Source organism: Porites lutea, chromosome 13 (genome assembly GCF_958299795.1).
Source record: "Porites lutea chromosome 13, jaPorLute2.1, whole genome shotgun sequence".
Lineage (NCBI taxonomy): Eukaryota > Metazoa > Cnidaria > Anthozoa > Scleractinia > Poritidae > Porites > Porites lutea.
The window spans coordinates 9,358,061-9,377,604 of record NC_133213.1 but is presented as its reverse complement, the minus strand read 5'-3'; the positions used below and the strand labels follow the sequence as shown (position 1 = coordinate 9,377,604).

Below are 19,544 nucleotides of genomic sequence, written 5' to 3'. Positions count from 1 at the left end.
TTATTTCATGTCGGAAAAACTAAGAAAAATGCAACTTATTTATCCCATTTTTTTTCTTTTTTTTTCACATCACCCTATTCTAGACTTTGCCACTCAGAGATCAGTCTTTTATTTATGAAAAATATTACTCTTATGTGGCACATCCTGGGCAAATAGGCATGCGTACCCCCCGTCGTTTTTTTTTTTTCTTAGCCCAGAAATCCTTGGGGTCGTTACATAGTAGGATGTTCGCGTGACAAGCACGGGAAAGGTTGCGTGACAACCAAATGAACATGTGTGTGGAACCCAACTGCTGATTTCGTTCTTTCTGTGAAGTCTTTTCTGTTCTCCTTTATTCTTAACCCTTCAAGTTTCGTGAGTATACTGCGTACTCCTTTGGAAGAAGATCCTCTCCTTCAAGTATTTCATTAAGATAAATTTGGCTTGGCTTCAACCCACCTTTGACACATTCCTTATTCGCTTCGTATGCAATCGCATCTACAACTTCCCCGTTTCTCTTTTCCACTTTAACGATCACTCGGTGGAAACGATTGCCTTCATGAATGTGCTCGTGATCCATTTTACACATGCTTCCCTTCTCGCAGATGTATAAAGCGCCATGAACCGCGGAACCTTCGTCTGGGGTGATATTAGCGTAACCAAAACCATCATCTTTCCAGTTGGTGTTGAAGACAAAGCGATATCCGCGAAGCACTGCGCTCTCGCGAGAAGTAAATTTTGCTCCACGTTCTTTCATTTTTCTTTCACTTAGATTTGATGCAAAAGCAAAATACAGCTCCTTCCCTTCCACATTGTTATAGTGTGGGATACCACAGGTAGACCACGTTGCAATTTTTCCTCACGTTATTTGCCTCTATTTGATAAGGGACGGACTATTGGAAAAGTGATGGGGGGCGGGGAGGTGGGGAAGAAACAAAAAAAATCAAGCAAGGGAAAATGTCCCCCAAAAAATTCATTCAAAGTGAAACGCAAAGGACAAAAATCATGGAAAGGACGGGCCCACTATTTCACTAAAACCAGAATGATTCCCTGTCTGCCAGAGACTTTTTCCGCGGTTTCCGGGTTTCTGTCATGTCTTCATTCATAGTGCCACGCGCGAAAAGAGTGTTTTTTCTCGCGGCTCTGCCGCTCGTATCTTCGGCCTCTGGCCGACGCAGAAGATTCCCGCCACACGCAGGACAAACCACTGGGTACCCAGGGTACCAGAATGACAACATCTTTTGGTGGGAGGAGGAAAACCTCTACCTGAACAAGAGAAGAGAAGACAAAATTAGAAATTGATTAATAACTCTTTTAAAAACAAAGTATATTACGATATGCGACTTTATAGCTTATAAACACAGATGAGTTTTTAGCTCCGATATTTTCGAAGACATGAAAATCTCAGCGACTTTTTTTTTAATAGATCTACATCGGACATTTTTGAAGCCCTTCACTGGCAGGCTACAATGCTTCTAGGGGTTTCTTGGGGCATATTGCTCCCCCAGAAAATTGAGCTCTAGAAACCTGGAAATGCTATTTTCAGCAGTCTCCGCGTGAATATTTTAAACTCGATCAACTCTAAAATAACAGGTATTTTTAAACATAACAACAATATTTCAGTTTGGCTTGGAACATTCATACATAGTGATACATACCGGCTAAGTACACGAAACTTTATGCAAAAGTCGACGTGTGCTGCAAGGTATCTCGGAGCAAAAGCTTAAGCCCCCCAGTTCCCCGGCTCCGCTGTCTTTGTACTGGAAACAGCGGTCCCCCAAAATCGTATTCTCCGCCTTTTGTCTTTCGAGACTCCATTTGTCAAATCCGCCGGGAACGCCTGTTAAGGAAATATCTTCAATGGTGGGATTTTTTTGACTACATATAATACTAGGTTACAAGGATATAATGGGACCACAACATGGGCTACTTGATTATCAACTCACAACAGGACTATTACTTTTCGTAAAGCAAACTTTGCAATTGCATCATCCTTGGGTGGAGGCCTTCAAATAAATTGACAACTTCGTCCAGATCGATAGGCATATCGTACTTGATATGCATGATAGCCAGTGACCGGAGAGCCTACTCTCGCCCAGCGTTTTCTTGCAAGGTAATTTAAACTGAGCTAAAATACTCAAAGTTTGTTTTCCATTCGTCCGCTATTTGCTAAAAGCTGAAAATTAACAGCTTGTGTTTTTAGTCCTCCATCATTGACCAGCAAAGGGGGTTCGTTCGAACTCCTGGAATCCCCTCTCCTACGCGCCTGGTACTATGCAGTTCAAATTTATAAATCACCCCTTTCCACAACATACTCTTGCAGTGTTCACTTGGACTTTTTTTGCTAGGAGTCAACGCCATTCTGCAATATTTTCATATTTTCCTCTGTTTTGATCATTTCTCAAATTTAAAATGCTCATAAATCACTCGTCAGATAAAAATAACTACAGTATAACCGTATAGTCAGTTGTATAAGAGAGTCTGAATGGGGGGGTCCATTTGTCGGTTGTCGGTTAAAATTTAGTTACTTTGTCGGTAGTCGGTTAAAAATTTCGATCTTTGTCGGTTGTCGGTTAATCTCAGTTAATAAGTAGAAATGCATGTTGATTATTAATATTTGTTATGTGTTTCAATCAGTTTCAAGACTTTGATCCCTATAAAACATGTAAAACTTGTAAAAATGCATCATTTGATTGAACTTAAACTTCATTATGCAACATGATAGCGTATTTCACCAAAGCGTTTATTGCAAATGCGAACTTGGTTTCCCTGTTGATCACAGGACACTATAAAAAGTAATGAAGAGAGGTTAATTGGACACAGAGTGAAACGCCCAGTCTAACCTTTTGGATACGTAAATTATTTTTGGTGAAAAAATGCAAGGGGTGAAAGGGTGCACATCTATACCGGCGTGAAAGACCTTAAATATTTTGGCTCTAACAAGCATGTTCTTTGCCATGGTTTTCCTTTCTTTCAGGAAATAAGTGGTGGTTCTTTAAAAAATTAGCAAAGTAGCGGTTGGTTTTGTATGAGATTCCACTTTTCCATTAAAGCTTCTTTTACGACCAGAAGAGAGTTACAGTGTACTGCACAAGCGCGACCAGTAAATTTCGTCGTCGTGGGGTTGTCGACGACGCCAAACAAATTACAATCACATCGTCCTGCAATCCACAAGCTTCAGCAGGTATAATGCACCTATCAATGTTATGCCGGCGGGGAAGGAGGCAGAGCGTAGGGTGGAGATTTGACTTTTTTCAAAAATTTGCAATCAAATTCCCCGCCCACGGGCAAGTCATTCCAGTCAAATGCAACCAAATTTCCCCACCCTAGGCTGCACATTGCTGTCAATCCCAAGGCAGAACCCAAGAAAGGCACAATAAAAATATCTCCAAATAAAACTCTGCAATCTTCTATAAACGTTGCTGCATCACCAAAGATATATGTTCCTGTGACAGCTGCAATTATACGTTTTAACCATAATTGGTGTTACACTGCGTAGAATACATAAACCTTTAGGAGGAAGTCCACATTTTGTAAGTTTAAATATACCGTTCTTAGTAGAGGGTACAAAAAAAGTCAGTTTCGTAAGTTAATAATAATAATTTACATTTATATAGCGCAAACCTCTATATGAATATATTCGGTTGCGCTTTACAATATTGTTATATCAAATTTATGTTAAAGGTGACTAAAGCATGAGAAACTATTAAAAACTACAATAAAAAGTATTAAAAACTACAAATAAATAAAATAAATAAATAAATAATAATAATAATAATAATAATAATAATAATAATAATAATAAACCGCATTATAAAAGCCAACAGTTAAATCTATTTAAAAGCTAAATTGAAAAAATGAGTTTTAACAGCAGTCTTAAAAGTGTCCAATGTCTTCATGTTGCGAATTGCTGAAGGTAATGCATTCCAGAGATAAGGTGCAGCTGACTGGAATGCACGATCGCCAAGAGTTGGATGGGTCTTAATGCCTGGCAACTCGAGGAATATAGACTCATTTGACCTTAGAGAGTACCTGGATTGCTTTTTGATAGTAATCAAATCAATTAGATAATTAGGAGCTTGTCCATATAAGCACTTAAATGTTAAAAGTAGAATCTTAAACTTTATACGGTAACTTATTGGAAGCCAATGAAGGTGGAAAAGCAATGGTGTAACATGACAGAATCTAGGTGTTCCGGTGACCAACCGAGCCGCGGCATTCTGTATCCGTTGCAGTTTCATGATATGTGAATTCGGGAGGCCATATAGTAGACTGTTACAATAATCTATTCTACTGGTGATAAAGAACTAAAGATTCGGTGACTGAACGACTTAAATGTTTCCTAATTCTACGCATGTTATAAAGATAATAGAAAGCGGATGAGCAAGTTTTGTTGATATGACTTAGCATACTCATTTTAGAATCAAACCAGGTTCCTAGGTTTCGAACTTCACAAGATGGAGCAATTTGGGAGTCCCCAACCGATAAGGTACTAATGTTACCGACTTTCTGAAGTTGTTGTCTTGTTCCAATCAGAAGACATTCTGTCTTATCGGAATTCAGTTTTAACTTATCCGAATGCATCCATTGACTGATATCAGCAATACATGATTAAGTTTACACTGATTGTAGCGAATGAGTCATACACTAATCAATTGTACTTGCAAAAATCGACTTGGTTTCTATTTACTTTCGTTTATTTTGATTCCACAGTATTTTAAGAAGTTCAATTGATCAAAAACACGCTAAAACAAACGAAATTTGAAGACAAAACAGTGAAATTCACTCAGCCTTCGCTTGTTCTCATTAGCCTCCATGAAAAGTGGGAAACAGATGTTCCGTCGCAGTCTTTTTAGCCCAAGTCGGCAGTCAAATATCTCCACGTCGGGCGAAGAAAGATTCAAATATCCCCTCCCCTGGGAGAACAAGATCAGTCAAATGCCCTACCCCAGGGCCAACAAAGACAAGCAAATCCCCACCCCATACCCTGCCTCCCCCCCCCCACCCCCCGTCGGCTTTACATTGATAGGTGCATGAATCCACTGTTTAAGCGATTTTTGAAGTCCTTTGTTTTTTCTTATCCTCGTAAATCTATCGTTGCTTTTTTCTCGTAACAAGCGATGTTGATTGAAAATTCGACTAAAAGTGTACTGTGAAAGGTTTGAACCCAGGAGTCATTTCAAAAGTAGGTTGAGTTTGATCGTCCGGGTGAACGTAGTCCTGAATAGGACTGTTGTTGTTGACAGTGACTGACGTTTCGACAACCTGTGCGGTGGTCATCTTCAGAGTCAAAGTGAGTTGTATTACGTCAGTTGATATTATTATACTCTGGTTATTGATCTGATTGGTCAATTACGTCGCGACGTTATTGGTCGTCTGTCAGTTAAGCCGTGATGTTATTGGTTATGAAGACTAAAGTATACTATAATGAATTGTTTTTACTGCGAAGAATGACAACAGCTGTGGAGGCCGAGAGAGTGAACTCGTAAGTGAGAAATTTATTTGTACGTATTTAGGTAAGGCAAATCATATATCTTTAATATAGAGGAAATAAACTTTATATGGAAAACAGCTATCACATCAGAATGTCTCTTTTTCCAAATCTAAACTCTGACAGACACTCGGACTCGGTCACCTCATTCAGGTTGAAAGTTGAATAATCTTTGTGCGGAAAGCAGGTGTTTTTCCACTCGAAGAAGTCAGACAACACAAAAAATTCTCCATCGTCAATGAAATTAGACGTACGGCTTAAAAATTAGACCTCGCATTGTTTTAAAAGACGCCATTGCGAAAAACTTTGTTGCGAACGAACATCACAGTTTTACATTTGTGTTTACATTCAGTGCCGTCGTCGTCGACCTACCGACCGATTGCATCCTAACTTTCCTTTTTCCTGCCGAAACGGACGTTCTCGTTCCAGTCTTTTCCCAGTCAACAGACGTCGTCGTCGTGAACTTCGTCGTGGTTCTTAAGTTCCCTATTGTGTCAAGAAAGGCAACATTTCTTTTCCTTCCTTGCTCGGTTTTGTTTCAGGAGCGCGGACTTCGGTTTCTGTGAGTTTCATTTATTTCTGATTGCAATTTGTCTTTCAAATTGTGTTGGTAGCCTCTGTACATCATCAACCATCAAGCGTTCTTTTGAATTTTGAAACACTTTCCTCAAACTCTTTAGACAAATCGGTGGGTGACAAGCCGCAAAATGTGTGCTGGAAGGTTTCCGTAGTCTTTACATCAAGGATAACTTTTTCGTTTAATCTTGTGCCTTTGTATACAAATGTGTCTAAAAACATTGTCTCAGTGAATTTCGGTGCTGAATTTAATAGTAGGATCATGCAAGTTTGCTTCTTCGAAGAAAGTTACGATGTCTGGTTTAGCTGCTTAGACTTTGTGTTTCAATATATGACATGAAAATGTTGGCAGAGGAAACTGCTGTCTTTGTGCCCATCGCGGTACGGTGAGTTTGGAGGTAGAGCTTTCCATTGAACGGGAAAGAATTTTCTTTGAGGATTAATTTAAGCATTTGTCGCATACTGTATAATGTTTAGGACTAGGCGGGTTGTAGAAATTTTTGGCGTACGTTCTGCAAACCGATTTCAATATCCTCGTTTTGTGGTACTGACTTGTAAAAAGACTTGTGACGTGGTATCTTGGGTTACTTCCTAGAAAGGTAGGAAAAATACAATATACTCTTCTTTTTGAAAAAAATATAGATAATGTCGGTCCATGTCGGTAGTCGGTTAATAATTTTCCTGTCGGTAGTCGGTAATTTTTTTCGCGTTTTGTCGCTAGTCGGTAATATTTTTTGCCCTTTGTCGCTAGTCGGCTAACCCCATTCACACCCTCGTATAAAGCTGTAGTTTCTGGATACCAGCGTTTCTATCAAGACATTGCACATGAGAGACGTTAATACAAGGATTTACACAGCGCTCTGACGTTTTTCATAAAAAATTTGATAGATTCCGTAGTCCCATAAGAGCAAACGTAAGGCGCCATGCCGTGTGTAAGGTGTATATCAACTATAAAAATATTAGTATTATTGGTCATAACAGTTTCAATAGTAAAAGTCGAGATGAAAATTTACGACATAGCTTTTTGGTGAGTATTTCTCTGATTTCTCAGTATGTATATAATAAAAACTAACATCAAAGCCAGGACTTCGAGCCAGGACTCCAATTGGGACTTTTCCAACTTTTTTGTAACCAAAAAGAAAATAAATAAAAATAATTAATAGACAAGTAAAACCTAACCCTAACCCTAACAATAACCCCAACCCTAACCCTAACCTACCCTAACCTAACCCTAACCAACCCTAACCCTAACCCTCGAAATCTTAGGCCCTGTTTACAAAGAGGGAGGGTAACCCTGGTGCTGGGGTTACCCTAGCAAGAGGGTTACCCTAGCACTCGCATATTTCTTCTTTTTTTACTTGCCGTGTTTACAAGACAGGTAGGGTTTATTATCCTAGCGCTAGGGTAGCTCTTCCTCCCTACTTGCCTTGTAAAAGCTCTGCTAGGGATAAGTCGCCTACCCGGGACAACTTTCCTCCGTCATGCGTGACCAGTAATCTTGACAATTTGAACGGAGTTACTCAATTTCTGAGCTAAATTATAAACATCTGAACAATATAAGGTATTTCCTGCATATGATGATAATTTTTCCGTGTTTTCCTGAATTTAACGTGTTTTCCATAGAGAACTTTAAGTTTTATTTCAAATCTTGGACGTTACAAAGAATGTCACGCGTGACGAAACACGTCAGTAAAGCTGGTAAAGTTGACCCGGATGATAGGGTTACCCTACTTGTAATAAAATTTGCTTGTAAACAAGAGCTAATTTTAACCCGCTTGCTAGGGTAAACCAGGCCCTTAATGGTCATGTGACTTGCAGGAGGTGAGAATGGCGGGAAAGCGAAAAATTCTCGAGTCTTGGCTCGGTATATAGGCATCCTCCACTCATCACGAAGCATATCCGGCAGTGTTCGGAGAAAAACAGGAAGTATCAGACCAACTTCCTCAGTGGAAGATTCTATCAATAACGCTGAGGCTATATGCCCGGCAGAAATGCCCGACAGTCAGAACATTTTCTAGAACTTTCTGCAAAATCCCTTTTTCTTATCGTGTGAAAGTATTCTATCTTCATGTAGAATAACAAGCCATCAGCGAAGTGGCTGTATTTTGGGAGCTATTTCTGGAAGCACTTACGTCACTTTTGTTGACGTAATTTGATCAAAATGAAACTGAAAGCTAAAGGAAGGGAAAAATCCCTTAGGTTTAATTTCATCTCGGTAGAAGGGTTGATTGTCGCTTAAGGTAAGTTTTGTGTATGTCCGGTTATTTTGTGAAGGAAAATGCAATTGACTTTTATACTGACTTGTTTTGCAAAATATGATCTCCTCGTAGACTTTTTCGTCGTGACAAATCAAGCGAACTATCAAGACTACTCGGGGATTTATAACTGAGGTAAGCATTGCATTAGCTGAAGTTACACTACAACTCCTCGGTTCCTTTACCTTAGAACGGCGTGTATTTCGTTATTTATCTCGCGCAAACTTTTGTAAAAGCATGTCTCTGCACAGGTAGCCCAAGCTCGAAATATGAGCATCGACGAGCATCGGCATTGTTGCATAACATTCAAAATATAAGGATTTGTATGCGAAAAAAACCTATCGCCTCTGTAACCTACGAAAATGAAAGAATTTCAATAAAAAACAGCTTACCTTACTTAAAATGTGTGTTACATCTCTCCTGTGTGGTCCACGGGCCGATTTATGGCCGTTTTATGGGTTTTTATGTAAACGGTTTTCTCTCTATATAAAGGTTTTCTCTCTATATAAAGGTTTACCGTAAACCTTTATATAGAGAGAACGGCGCTCACTTCGTTATTTATCTCGCGCAAACTGTTTAATAAGGCCGTGTTGTATATAATCTTTCAGTTCGCAGGGGACTTTTTCAGCGATAGAACCCATCATGTAGGATTTCCTCTCAGCCCTTTCACTGATTTATTATGCATGCATGGTTATCATCCCACTCTGTATACAGTTGAACCTAAACTTGAACTTGTTTCGAAAAATATGATTTTCTCGTAGACTTTTTCGTCGTGACAAATCAAGCGAACTATCAAGACTGCTCGGGGATTTATAACTGAGGTAGGCATTGTATTAGCTGAAGTTATACTAGAACTACCTTAGAACGGCATTTGGTCATTTATCTCGCGGAAGCGTTTGTCAAAGTGTGTCTCTGTTTAATAAGGCCTTGTTGTCTATGATCTTTTAGTTCGCAGGGGACTTTTTCAGCGATAGTACCCATCATGTAGGATTTCATCTCAACCCTTTCACTGATTTATTATACAAACATGGTTATCAGACCTTATCACGCCCACCCTGTATACAGTTATTAAGTGACCATTAAGTGGCCACCTATTAAGCGGCCATCCTCCATTAAACGGCCAGTAGTCAAAGTTCCGAAATACTTGTGGGAAAGAATGGGAAAGTAAACCTCTATTGAGCGGCTACCTTCATTACTGCTGATTTCATTGCTACCCGGATTTTCATGATGATTCGACGGTCATGATTCGACACTAACCACGTGACGTATGGCTTCGCAGCACTGTCACTTTTATTGACGTAATTTGATCAAAATGAAAGTGAAAGCTAAAGAAAGGGAAAAGTCACATAGGTTTAATTTCTTATTGGTAGAAGGGTTGATTGTTGCTTATAGGTAAGTTTTGTGCAAGTCCGGTTATTATGTGGAGGAAAAGTTTTATACTGACTTGTTTTGCAAAATATGACTTCTTCGTAGACTTTTTCGTCGTGACAAATCAAGCGAACTATCAAGACTACTCGGGAATTTATAACTGAGGTAGGCATTGTATTAGCTGAAGTCATTCTAGAACTACACGGTTCCTTTACCTTTGCATTTGTTCATTTATCTCGCGGAAACTTTTGTGAAAGCATGTCTCTTTTTAATAGGCCGTGTTGTCTATGATCTTTCAGTTCGCAGGGGACTGTAGGATTTCAACTCAGCCCTTTCACTGATTTATTATGCATACATGTCCGTACTCATACAGGACAACTCGGATAAATATTAATCCGTGGATTATAATAATAATAGATTATAATATGGTTATTATAATCCGGTAATAGATTATTATAATCCAGTAATAGATTATTATAGTCCAGCAATAGATTATTATAATCCAGTAATAGATTAAGGCACGGCAAAAATTGGAAGGATTAGATTATTATTAATAATAATCATCCGGATTAATATTAATCTCTATGTCGAACAGTCGGCATCATTCTCCCAGATTAGAGATGGCGACATTCTTGTTAACGTGAATGACAAGGCATGTATAAAGTATCGTTATCAACGCATACAGGATATGTTGTCTGCAAGGTCACTTGCCAACATAACTCTAGAGTTCTTCCGTCCAGCTGAAATTGGTGCCAACACTTCAGTCAATCATACGCCTTCGTGGATGCCACCAGCTAACCCATCAACAACAATGGCTCCTTCTGTGACACCAATCCTGAAACCCAGTCTTCTAACACAAACTCCTACTTTAAGTCCAGCATATACGCAGACGGTCCAAATCATGAAATGCTCCCTGGGAAATAACTATCTCTATGGATCAAACTCAGAAAGACTGAGTCTTTTAGAAATAACTGGAAAAGATTCAAGGATTTCCTTTGATGATGTGTACACTGACATCCCTTTCACTTTGTTATTTTTTTTATTACTTAAGATCTTTATTCTATTCTACGTTAAAAATCTTCATGGCCCTGCAAAAAATTCAGTCGCAACTGTATTAACAGCAGAGCTGAGACAACTGCCGACTTTTGCTACTAAAATATAATAACGTATAATAAGGAGTGCAGTTATTGACTGAATGTAATTAAGAGTTTTGTTCACAAACTACTAGCACAAGTAGCAAATTCGTCGTGGTTAGAATAGAATATTTTGTTTATTGAGAGACTTGTACAAATTTGAGCTATGTGGGATTATATTTATCAGATTAATATTAATCCTAATCGTTTAAGGTACGGCTCAAAGGTCAGTTATGGATTATAATAATCTATTACTGGATCTAATATTAGGATTGATATTAATCTGATTAATATTAATCCTATATAAGATTCATAGTAATCCTAATTGATCAAGGCACGGCTCAAACCTCAGTAATGGATTATAATAATCTATTACTGGATTATAATAATCATTAGGATTAATATTAATCCGATTAATATTAATCCGAGTTGTCCTGCTTATAGTAGTCTACTACACAGCCGTTTTTAGTGTCTGCGTTGCGTGACGACAGAAAAAAAAGGCTGTGCAGAAGAGTAATATTTATCATTTGTGTTAAATTATAAGGGCAAGCTGTATACATTAACCTTTGTAAACCGGCTCATCCTCGGACGGGTGTATTTCAAAAGAACTTGCAATCTTCCTAAGTGACATGACACAAAGAAATTCAAAGACTTCAACGTAACAAAGCTATACTAGCTAAGGACAATAGGAAGTAAAAAACAAAACCTCCTCATGTTTTCACGTGTACCGAGTTGTTCTCCATGCGCCTTCCTTTGCGCACACGAGGAAAGTTGATGTTAGCGAATTTCAGGTCAAAAATTAGGGGCAGTCTGAGACTCCGACATCGAAAACCACAAATAAAAGGCTTCTGGCGGGAACAATCTACATTACGTTTCTTATCTATCTAAAAGCTATCTATGGACAAATTCATTTTTTAACTCCCGCCACGAGATTAAGATTGTTCTCGATTTTTCCTGACCATCGCTCTTAAGCTGAAACCGAGCAGGGCAAGGAGTCAGGGAGGCCTTTCCTATTTCATATGAACCATAATTATAATTTTCTGAAATTCCACAAGCTTAAAATAACTGGTGGTATAGAAATATATATTCTTTCATTTGCTGTACATTTGTATTCCGCTATAGCAAGAGATCAATTTTAAACCTTAGAAATAAGTTCACTTTCCGAAATTTGAGTTTTCTGAATATTCCTACTGGCTAAATTTGTAGTTTGTTGCCAAAAGCTTTAGTATTTCAATGGAGGGTAGATGAATGTACAACGACTAGATAGAGAATATACACCATGTTTAAACATTGGTAAATCTCGTTTCTTTTTCATTTCGATCAATGATCACCAAAAAGAATGTCTTTTTCCTTTTTTAGGAGAAGACCCCAGTTTATCAAGTCACATGACACAACGATAAAAAACAAGTAGAACGATCACTATTTGTGGCAAACCAAATGCGACTGTGATCATGGACAAAAACCAATAATAAAAGAGCTAATAAATAAGCTTTTAATCAATGTTTTAATTTTACTTTTCATTTTCCTTATCGTACGTTATCTTACATGAAGAGAAATGGTATCAACGGAAAAAAACCACAACATATCTACACTTTTTTTTTCAGACGAACTGAAATAGCAAAGCAAGCAAAAAATGTGACAATTAAACCTATCTTCTGGAAAAGCAGTACGTAGATTTTATCTGCAATTTGTTATTGGAATGGCTGCGAAAGGACAAACAGAGGCCACCTGTAATCTTCGAAATACCAACAAGATTGCCGATAGAGTCGGGGAGAGGACAGAGGAAGAAAAAGGGAATAGTACTATTGGCGACGCCTACGTAAACTTTAAAGATTTCCAGAACTCCATAAACTACCTTGAAATATGCCGCAAATTTTGCAGACAAGTAGGCGACAGGGCAGGAGAAGGAATTGCCTACTGTAATCTTGGCAACGCCTATCACAGTCTTGGAGATTTCCAGAAAGCCATGGAGTACCATAAACGACACCTCCAAATTTCCAAAGAAGTAGGAGACAGGGCAGGACAAGGAAAAGCGTACTGTAATCTTGGCATCGCTTTAAGAAATCTTGGACACTTCCAGAAAGCCATAAAGTACCATGAACGAGCCCTCAAAATTTGCAAAGAAGTGGGAGACAGGGCAGGAGAAGGAATTGCCTACTGTAATCTTGGCATCATTTTAAGAAATCTTGGAGACTTCCAGAAAGCCATAGAGTACCATGAACGAGACCTCCAACTTTCCAAAGAAGTGGGAGACAGGGCAGGAGAAGGAATTGCCTACTGTAATCTTGGCAACGCCTATGACAGTCTTAGAGATTTCCAGAAAGCCATAGAGTACCATGAACGAGACCTCCAAATTTCCAAAGAAGTGGGAGACAGGGCAGGAGAAGGACAAGCGTACTGTAATCTTGGCAACGCCCATCACAGTCTTGGAGATTTCCAGAAAGCCATAGAGTACCATAAACGACACCTCAAAATTTCCAAAGAAGTGGGAGACAGGGCAGGAGAAGGAATTGCCTACTGTAATCTTGGCAACGCCTATGACAGTCTCAGAGATTTCCAGAAAGCCATAGAGTACCATGAACGAGACCTCCAAATTTCCAAAGAAGTGGGACACAGGGCAGGAGAAGGACAAGCGTACTGTAATCTTGGCAACGCCCATCACAGTCTTGGAGATTTCCAGAAAGCCATAGAGTACCATAAACGACACCTCAAAATTTCCAAAGAAATGGGAGACAGGGCAGGAGAAGGAATTGCCTACTGTAATCTTGGCAACGCCTATGACAGTCTTGCAGATTTCCAGAAAGCCATAGAGTACTATGAACGACACCTTAAGATTTCCAAAGAAGTGGGAGACCGGGCAGGAGAAGGAAAAGCCTACGGTAATCTTGGCAACGCCTATGACAGTCTTGCAGATTTCCAGAAAGCCATAGAGTACCATGAACGACACCTCAAAATTTCCAAAGAAATGGGAGACAGGGCAGGAGAAGGAAAAGCCTACGGTAATCTTGGCAACACCTATGACAGTCTTGGAGATTTCCAGAAAGCCATAGAGTACCATGAACGACACCTCAAAATTTCCAAAGAAGTAGGAGACAGGGCAGGAGAAGGACAAGCGTACTGTAATCTTGGCAACGCTTTAAGAAATCTTGGAGATTTCCAGAAAGCCATAGAGTACCATGAACGAGACGTCAAAATTTCTAAAGAAATGGGAGACAGGGCAGGAGAAGGAATTGCCTACTGTAATCTTGGCAACGCCTATGACAGTCTGGCAGATTTCCAGAAAGCCATAGAGTACCATGAACGACACCTCAAAATTTCCAAAGAAATGGGAGACAGGGCAGGAGAAGGAAAAGCGTACTGCAATCTTGGCAACGCCTATAACAGTCTTGGAGATTTCCAGAAAGCCATCGACTACCATGAACGAGACCTTAAAATTTCTAAAGAAGTGGGAGACAGGGCAGGAGAAGGACAAGCGTACTGTAATCTGGGCAACGCCTATGATAGTCTTGGAGATTTCCAGAAAGCCATAGAGTACCATGATCGAGACCTGAAAATTTCAAAAGAAGTGGGAGACAGGGCAGGAGAAGGGAAAGCTTACGGTAATCTTGGCAACGCCTATGACAGTGTTAGAGATTTCCAGAAAGCCATAGAGTACCATGAACGACACCTCAAAATTTCCAAAGAAATGGGAGACAGGGCAGGAGAAGGAAAAGCGTACTGTAATCTTGGCAACGCCTATGACAGTCTTGGAGATTTCCAGAAAGCCATAGAGTACCATGAACGACACCTCAAAATTTCCAAAGAAATGGGAAACAGGGTAGGAGAAGGAAAAGCGTACTGTAATCTTGGCATCACTTTAAGAAATCTTGGAGACTTCCAGAAAGCCATAGAGTACCATGAACGAGACCTCAAAATTTCCAAAGAAGTGGGAGACAGGGCAGGAGAAGGAATTGCCTACTGTAATCTTGGCAACGCCTATGACAGTCTTGGAGATTTCCAGAAAGCCATAGAGTACTATGAACGGGACCTGAAAATTTCCAGTGAAGTGGGAAACAGGGCAGGAGAAGGACAAGCGTACGGTAATCTTGGTAACGCCTATAACAGTCTTGGAGATTTTCAGACAGCCATTTACTGTTATAAAAACAGTTTCGTTGCCTTCGACTATATCAGGGGAAATTTCATATCTAATGACGAATGGAAGATTAGTCTTGGGAGTACGTATGATAATATTAATTTGAGGCTATGGGGGCTACAGCTTAAACAAGGTAAATTGGTCGAGGCACTTTTAACTGCTGATCATGGACGTGCCCAAGCTTTAAATGATCTTCTGAAGTTCAAGTATGGGTTTAAAGGGTTGTCTCCAGAAATAGGAACATTCTCACCAAAACCTGACACTCTTAATTACCTACCATCAAATACAGCTTTTATAGGTATCAACGAGGAAGAAATAGTTCTCTGGGTAAACGAGAAAGGAAACGAAATTAAAACTAGAAAAACTCAGTTCGATATCTCCGTCAAAACCTATTTTCAGTCTCTACTGGAGACTGCACTTGAAAAAATAGGTGTGAGAGCTGATGTTAACTGTGAAGATCGCTCATTAAGGAACCCAAGCGATAACAAGTTAGCAGAAAAAAGATCCAGCAAACCAAGGTCTCATTCCTCATCTTTTGAGACAAAGTCATTACAAGCATTTTACAAAGTTGTTATGGACCCTATAAGAGACTTACTCCAAAGCGATGAGGTTGTAGTTGTTCCACAAGGACCTCTTTGTTTGGCCCCTTATGCTGCTTTCATTGACTTGAAATCTAAGTACCTCTGCGAAACTTTTAGAATTCGCCTACTTCCCTCACTTTCTAGCCTGCGATTAATCCAAAATTGTCCAGCAGATTGGCACAGCAGGACTGGCGCTCTTCTCGTCGGCGATCCGTGGGTACAGGAGGTAGTTTATGAAGGAATGAGGCTAGAGCAGTTAGCGTGGGCCGCAAAGGAAGTGCAGATGATTGGGGAAATACTTCAAACTGAACCTCTCGTTGGAAAGCAGGCAACAAAAGATGAAGTCTTAACACGTATCTCCTCGGTTGCTTTGGTGCACATTGCTGCTCACGGTGAAATGGAAACAGGAGAAATTGCCTTGGCCCCAAACACAACACGTTTATCCGTGAATCCAGCCACGGAGGACTATCTCTTAACAATGAAAGATGTTTTAAAGGCGCAGATTAGGGCAAGACTTGTTGTACTTAGTTGTTGTCATAGTGCCCGGGGAGAAGTCAAATCTGAAGGTGTGGTCGGTATTGCACGGGCATTTTTAGGTGCTGGTGCTCGCTCTGTTCTGGTATCCCTGTGGGCGATCGACGACGAAGCTACTATGGAGTTCATGAAAGTTTTCTACCAACATTTAGTCCATGGACGAAGTGCCAGTGAGGCTCTGAATAAAGCCATGAAATCTATGAGAGAATCTGACCGCTTTAACGCAGTGAAGTACTGGGCACCGTTTGTTCTCATTGGTGACGACGTAATGCTGGAGTTTGAAGGCATTCAATAAATAGCAAGGTATTTTGGAATATTTAAACCTTGGAAAATCGTACGTGCTTTACGAAACGTAATTTTAACAAGGAATTATTTTTGCCATTTTATTGAGCAACGAACTCATGTAGCAGGCGTCAAAAGGGGTAAGGGTTTGAAAGGGGGGAGGGGGTGGCTAATTTGATGCAATGGGATTAGTAGAGGATTAAAAGCGGCCAACTGTTGCAATGTCATGTAATGTGGAAATAATGATACCTTGATAAAATTATAGATTGGAAGGAGTTTGAGGGAAAACTATCTTTCGTAATATTACGACTGTAATTTGTCACCAGTCCGGTTGTCAAGCGAGTCCCAGGGGCGGGCCCAGGGGTAGGGCATATGACAGCACATCTGAGCGATAAAAATTCCATTTCACTTCAATCTTCAAATCACACACAAAGTGTGAGCCTTGTTCAGAAGGTCACTCATCACGAAGCATATCTGACAGTGTCAACCGGTGCCACGTAGCGTCAATCTGCCAATGACAGGTCAAGTTTACAACAACAATGGAGTGTGCCTTTGGTAGTTCTTTTGGCAGTTAAACACTAGAAAAATTATTACAAGTATCATGATTTTTTCACATTTCAAAGTATCGGTGGCCCCGTCTGAGTTCGTTGCACTGTGACTTACATTCGAACCTGATGTAAGCGACGACACAAAATGCGAAGATCAAATTTCCGGTCGATTATTTTACATAAGGTGGTCGCTTGGTCTCCAGATATGATAAATCCTCTATTAAGCCTCCCGGGAATTTATTCATTTCAAGAACGTTTTAGAGGGAGGAGGGGCTTATTTAATTAAGCGAAGATTGTGATATCATTTCTCCATAAAGAACTAGAACCTAAAAAACCTAAAAAAGCTCAGGCACATGAAGTTGGAGGTCATGATTAGCCGAAGATTAAAATCAAATGGGAACTTTAAGTTCGTGAATAAACCATAGCCGATAATCAGTCCACATGAAGGGTTACAGTCGTGATAAATTAATACATCTATTATACGTCTATTATATAAGAATAGGGAGAGGATGCTTGAAAGAGATAGGAGGTTTAATAACTTTCCTCTGAAAAGGGGAGCTTATGAGAGAGGGCCAGGCTTAATAGGGAATTTATGGTATTCAAGTTTATTTAAATCTACAATAAGTCTAATCATTGCTTGAAGTTACGATTTTAAATGGGACCCTTGCTCTAATACATTTAGGGCGTGTTCGATTCAACGTATTCTGCGTCTTAATTAAAAATAAATAAATACAGTAAACTCGCTAGAAATCACTTGTTCTGTCTTTCATTCTGTTGCAATATCTACAAAATGGCTTGAAATAAAGTATTTTGATCTATATTAACCTTAAATGGTTCAAGAATTAGGGTATAGAAGAGGTTTGTATCAAAACTTTCGCGTGTTCTTATTCCGGAGTACGATCAATCGAGCACACTCTTAAAAGTCATTTGTCAAAATGTTATGCCTTGCCAGATGAAGTCACTATCCTTTTCTTTTGTTAGCTTGCTAACTATGCTTTTCCTGTTGTCGTTGTTGTTGTATAGGTATGATGAAGAATGCAGTGAAGCAGTTCCTAACTACCTGAGGGTGAAGTCAGTTTCTTATTTTGTCACAATTACGAGGTGGAGCGTTCCTCGCAACAATAGGAACACTTTATCCAGAAGAGATAATTATATGCTGTTAATATTTTGCATAGTCTGAAAATTACAGTGTACGTTTCGTAGCTTATTCGACCAGTCATGTACACTTGAAACTTGTTTTATAGTCACCTGAAAAATATCGGGAATCAGTAGTCAATTTCGGTTATTTTCATCGATACCACATGGGACAGAGGCACTTTAGACTAGCAATTTATTATAGCTCTTTACTGTTACATTATGTACACAGTTGTAGTTTTTAATTCTTTTGGTAGATTGGTTTAAGTTTATTAGTGTCTAGATTGGTTTGATTTAAGTCTATATGACCTTCAATTATACATATGTATAGAGGATACGTTTTACACCTCGCCTAAATTGTGCCTATAGAAATTAAGACGGTATCCACCAGCAATGATGTGGAACTTAATTGTAATGCTGACTAGGAACGTATACCTTCTTACGTAAGGTCATAAAACACTGGCCAGTACAAATGTCGTATACCTCAGTGAAGCGGTGTCCTTGTTGGCTGATCGAAATCTTCGTTATAGTTTTTTAAACAAAACGGAAAATTGAGCTAAATCGTCAACTTAGATAAAATAAAAAATAAATAGGATTCCTCATGAGACAATGTAGAAAGTTTCTGATAGGGTTGTCTATTGACACCACCTGTTGAATGCAGCAAGCGTACCCAACATAGCAAGGACAAGAAGTGTAGCAAGCAAACGTAGCAAGAGAAGCAAGTATACCAAACGTACTGTAGCAAGCGCAGCAAGTGTATCGTAGCACCCTCAAGCGTAGTAGCAAACATAACAAGTGTAACAAGTGTAGCAAGAGTAACAAGTGTAGCAAGCGCCGGTAGCAAGTGTAGCAAGCAAACTTTGCAAACGTATAGCACGCGTAGCAAGTGTACCGGCAAACGAAGCAAGCGTAGCAATTGCAGCAAGCGTAGCAGGTGTAGCAAGATGAGCAAGCGTAGCAAGTAGCAAAGTGAAGTAAGTGTAGCAGGTGTAGCAATTGGACTGCTATAATAACAATCATTTCGGCTAATTATGTTTTATTTGTAGGGCACAAGTGATTATGTAATATTGGTGAACATACTGGTAATTCGTTTGTTTTACGTTTTTGACTATAAGCGCAAGCTCTCAGCAAGACTTGAAAATGTTTGCGTTACTACACATTACTCTCCTAACCTTCTTAGTGCCAAGCAGTGGTGGTTTACATAAAATACTCATACAAGAGGTAAGACGTTACTGTTAAAGCAGGCAATGGGTACCAGGGGTTTTTCTCCCGCTGCTTCCGGCGTTTAAATCACGGATCTACGTTTATAACACGGGTCTGCATTTCTCGAAACTCCCGAAAAACTATGTTACGTGAACTTAGTTCATGAAATGAAGTCGGATTTCTAGCATTTTTTGACTATTTTAAGGAAAGCGCCGGCTATAAAATAGAGAAATTAATTGGGAAGGTTTGTCTAAAAAGCTAATCCCAAGTGCTAGAAAACAAACTTGAAAAATTATGTTTGGGCATGAAACGTTTCCCGCAGTTTTGA

The 19,544-nt window shown here is 39.5% G+C and overlaps 2 protein-coding genes across 2 annotated transcripts in view; both read left to right on the top strand.

The window, feature by feature from the left end:
* LOC140923399 (uncharacterized) overlaps positions 1 to 19,544 on the top strand; it is a 224,262-nt gene that overhangs the window by 52,463 nt on the left and 152,255 nt on the right. The window lies entirely within an intron of this gene.
* Positions 12,502 to 19,544, top strand: part of LOC140922328 (uncharacterized) — a 43,250-nt gene continuing 36,207 nt past the window's right edge. The window contains exon 1 of the mRNA XM_073372320.1: positions 12,502 to 14,955. Within this exon, the coding sequence (XP_073228421.1) occupies positions 12,502 to 14,955 (2,454 nt within the window). The remainder of the gene's footprint in view (positions 14,956 to 19,544) is intronic.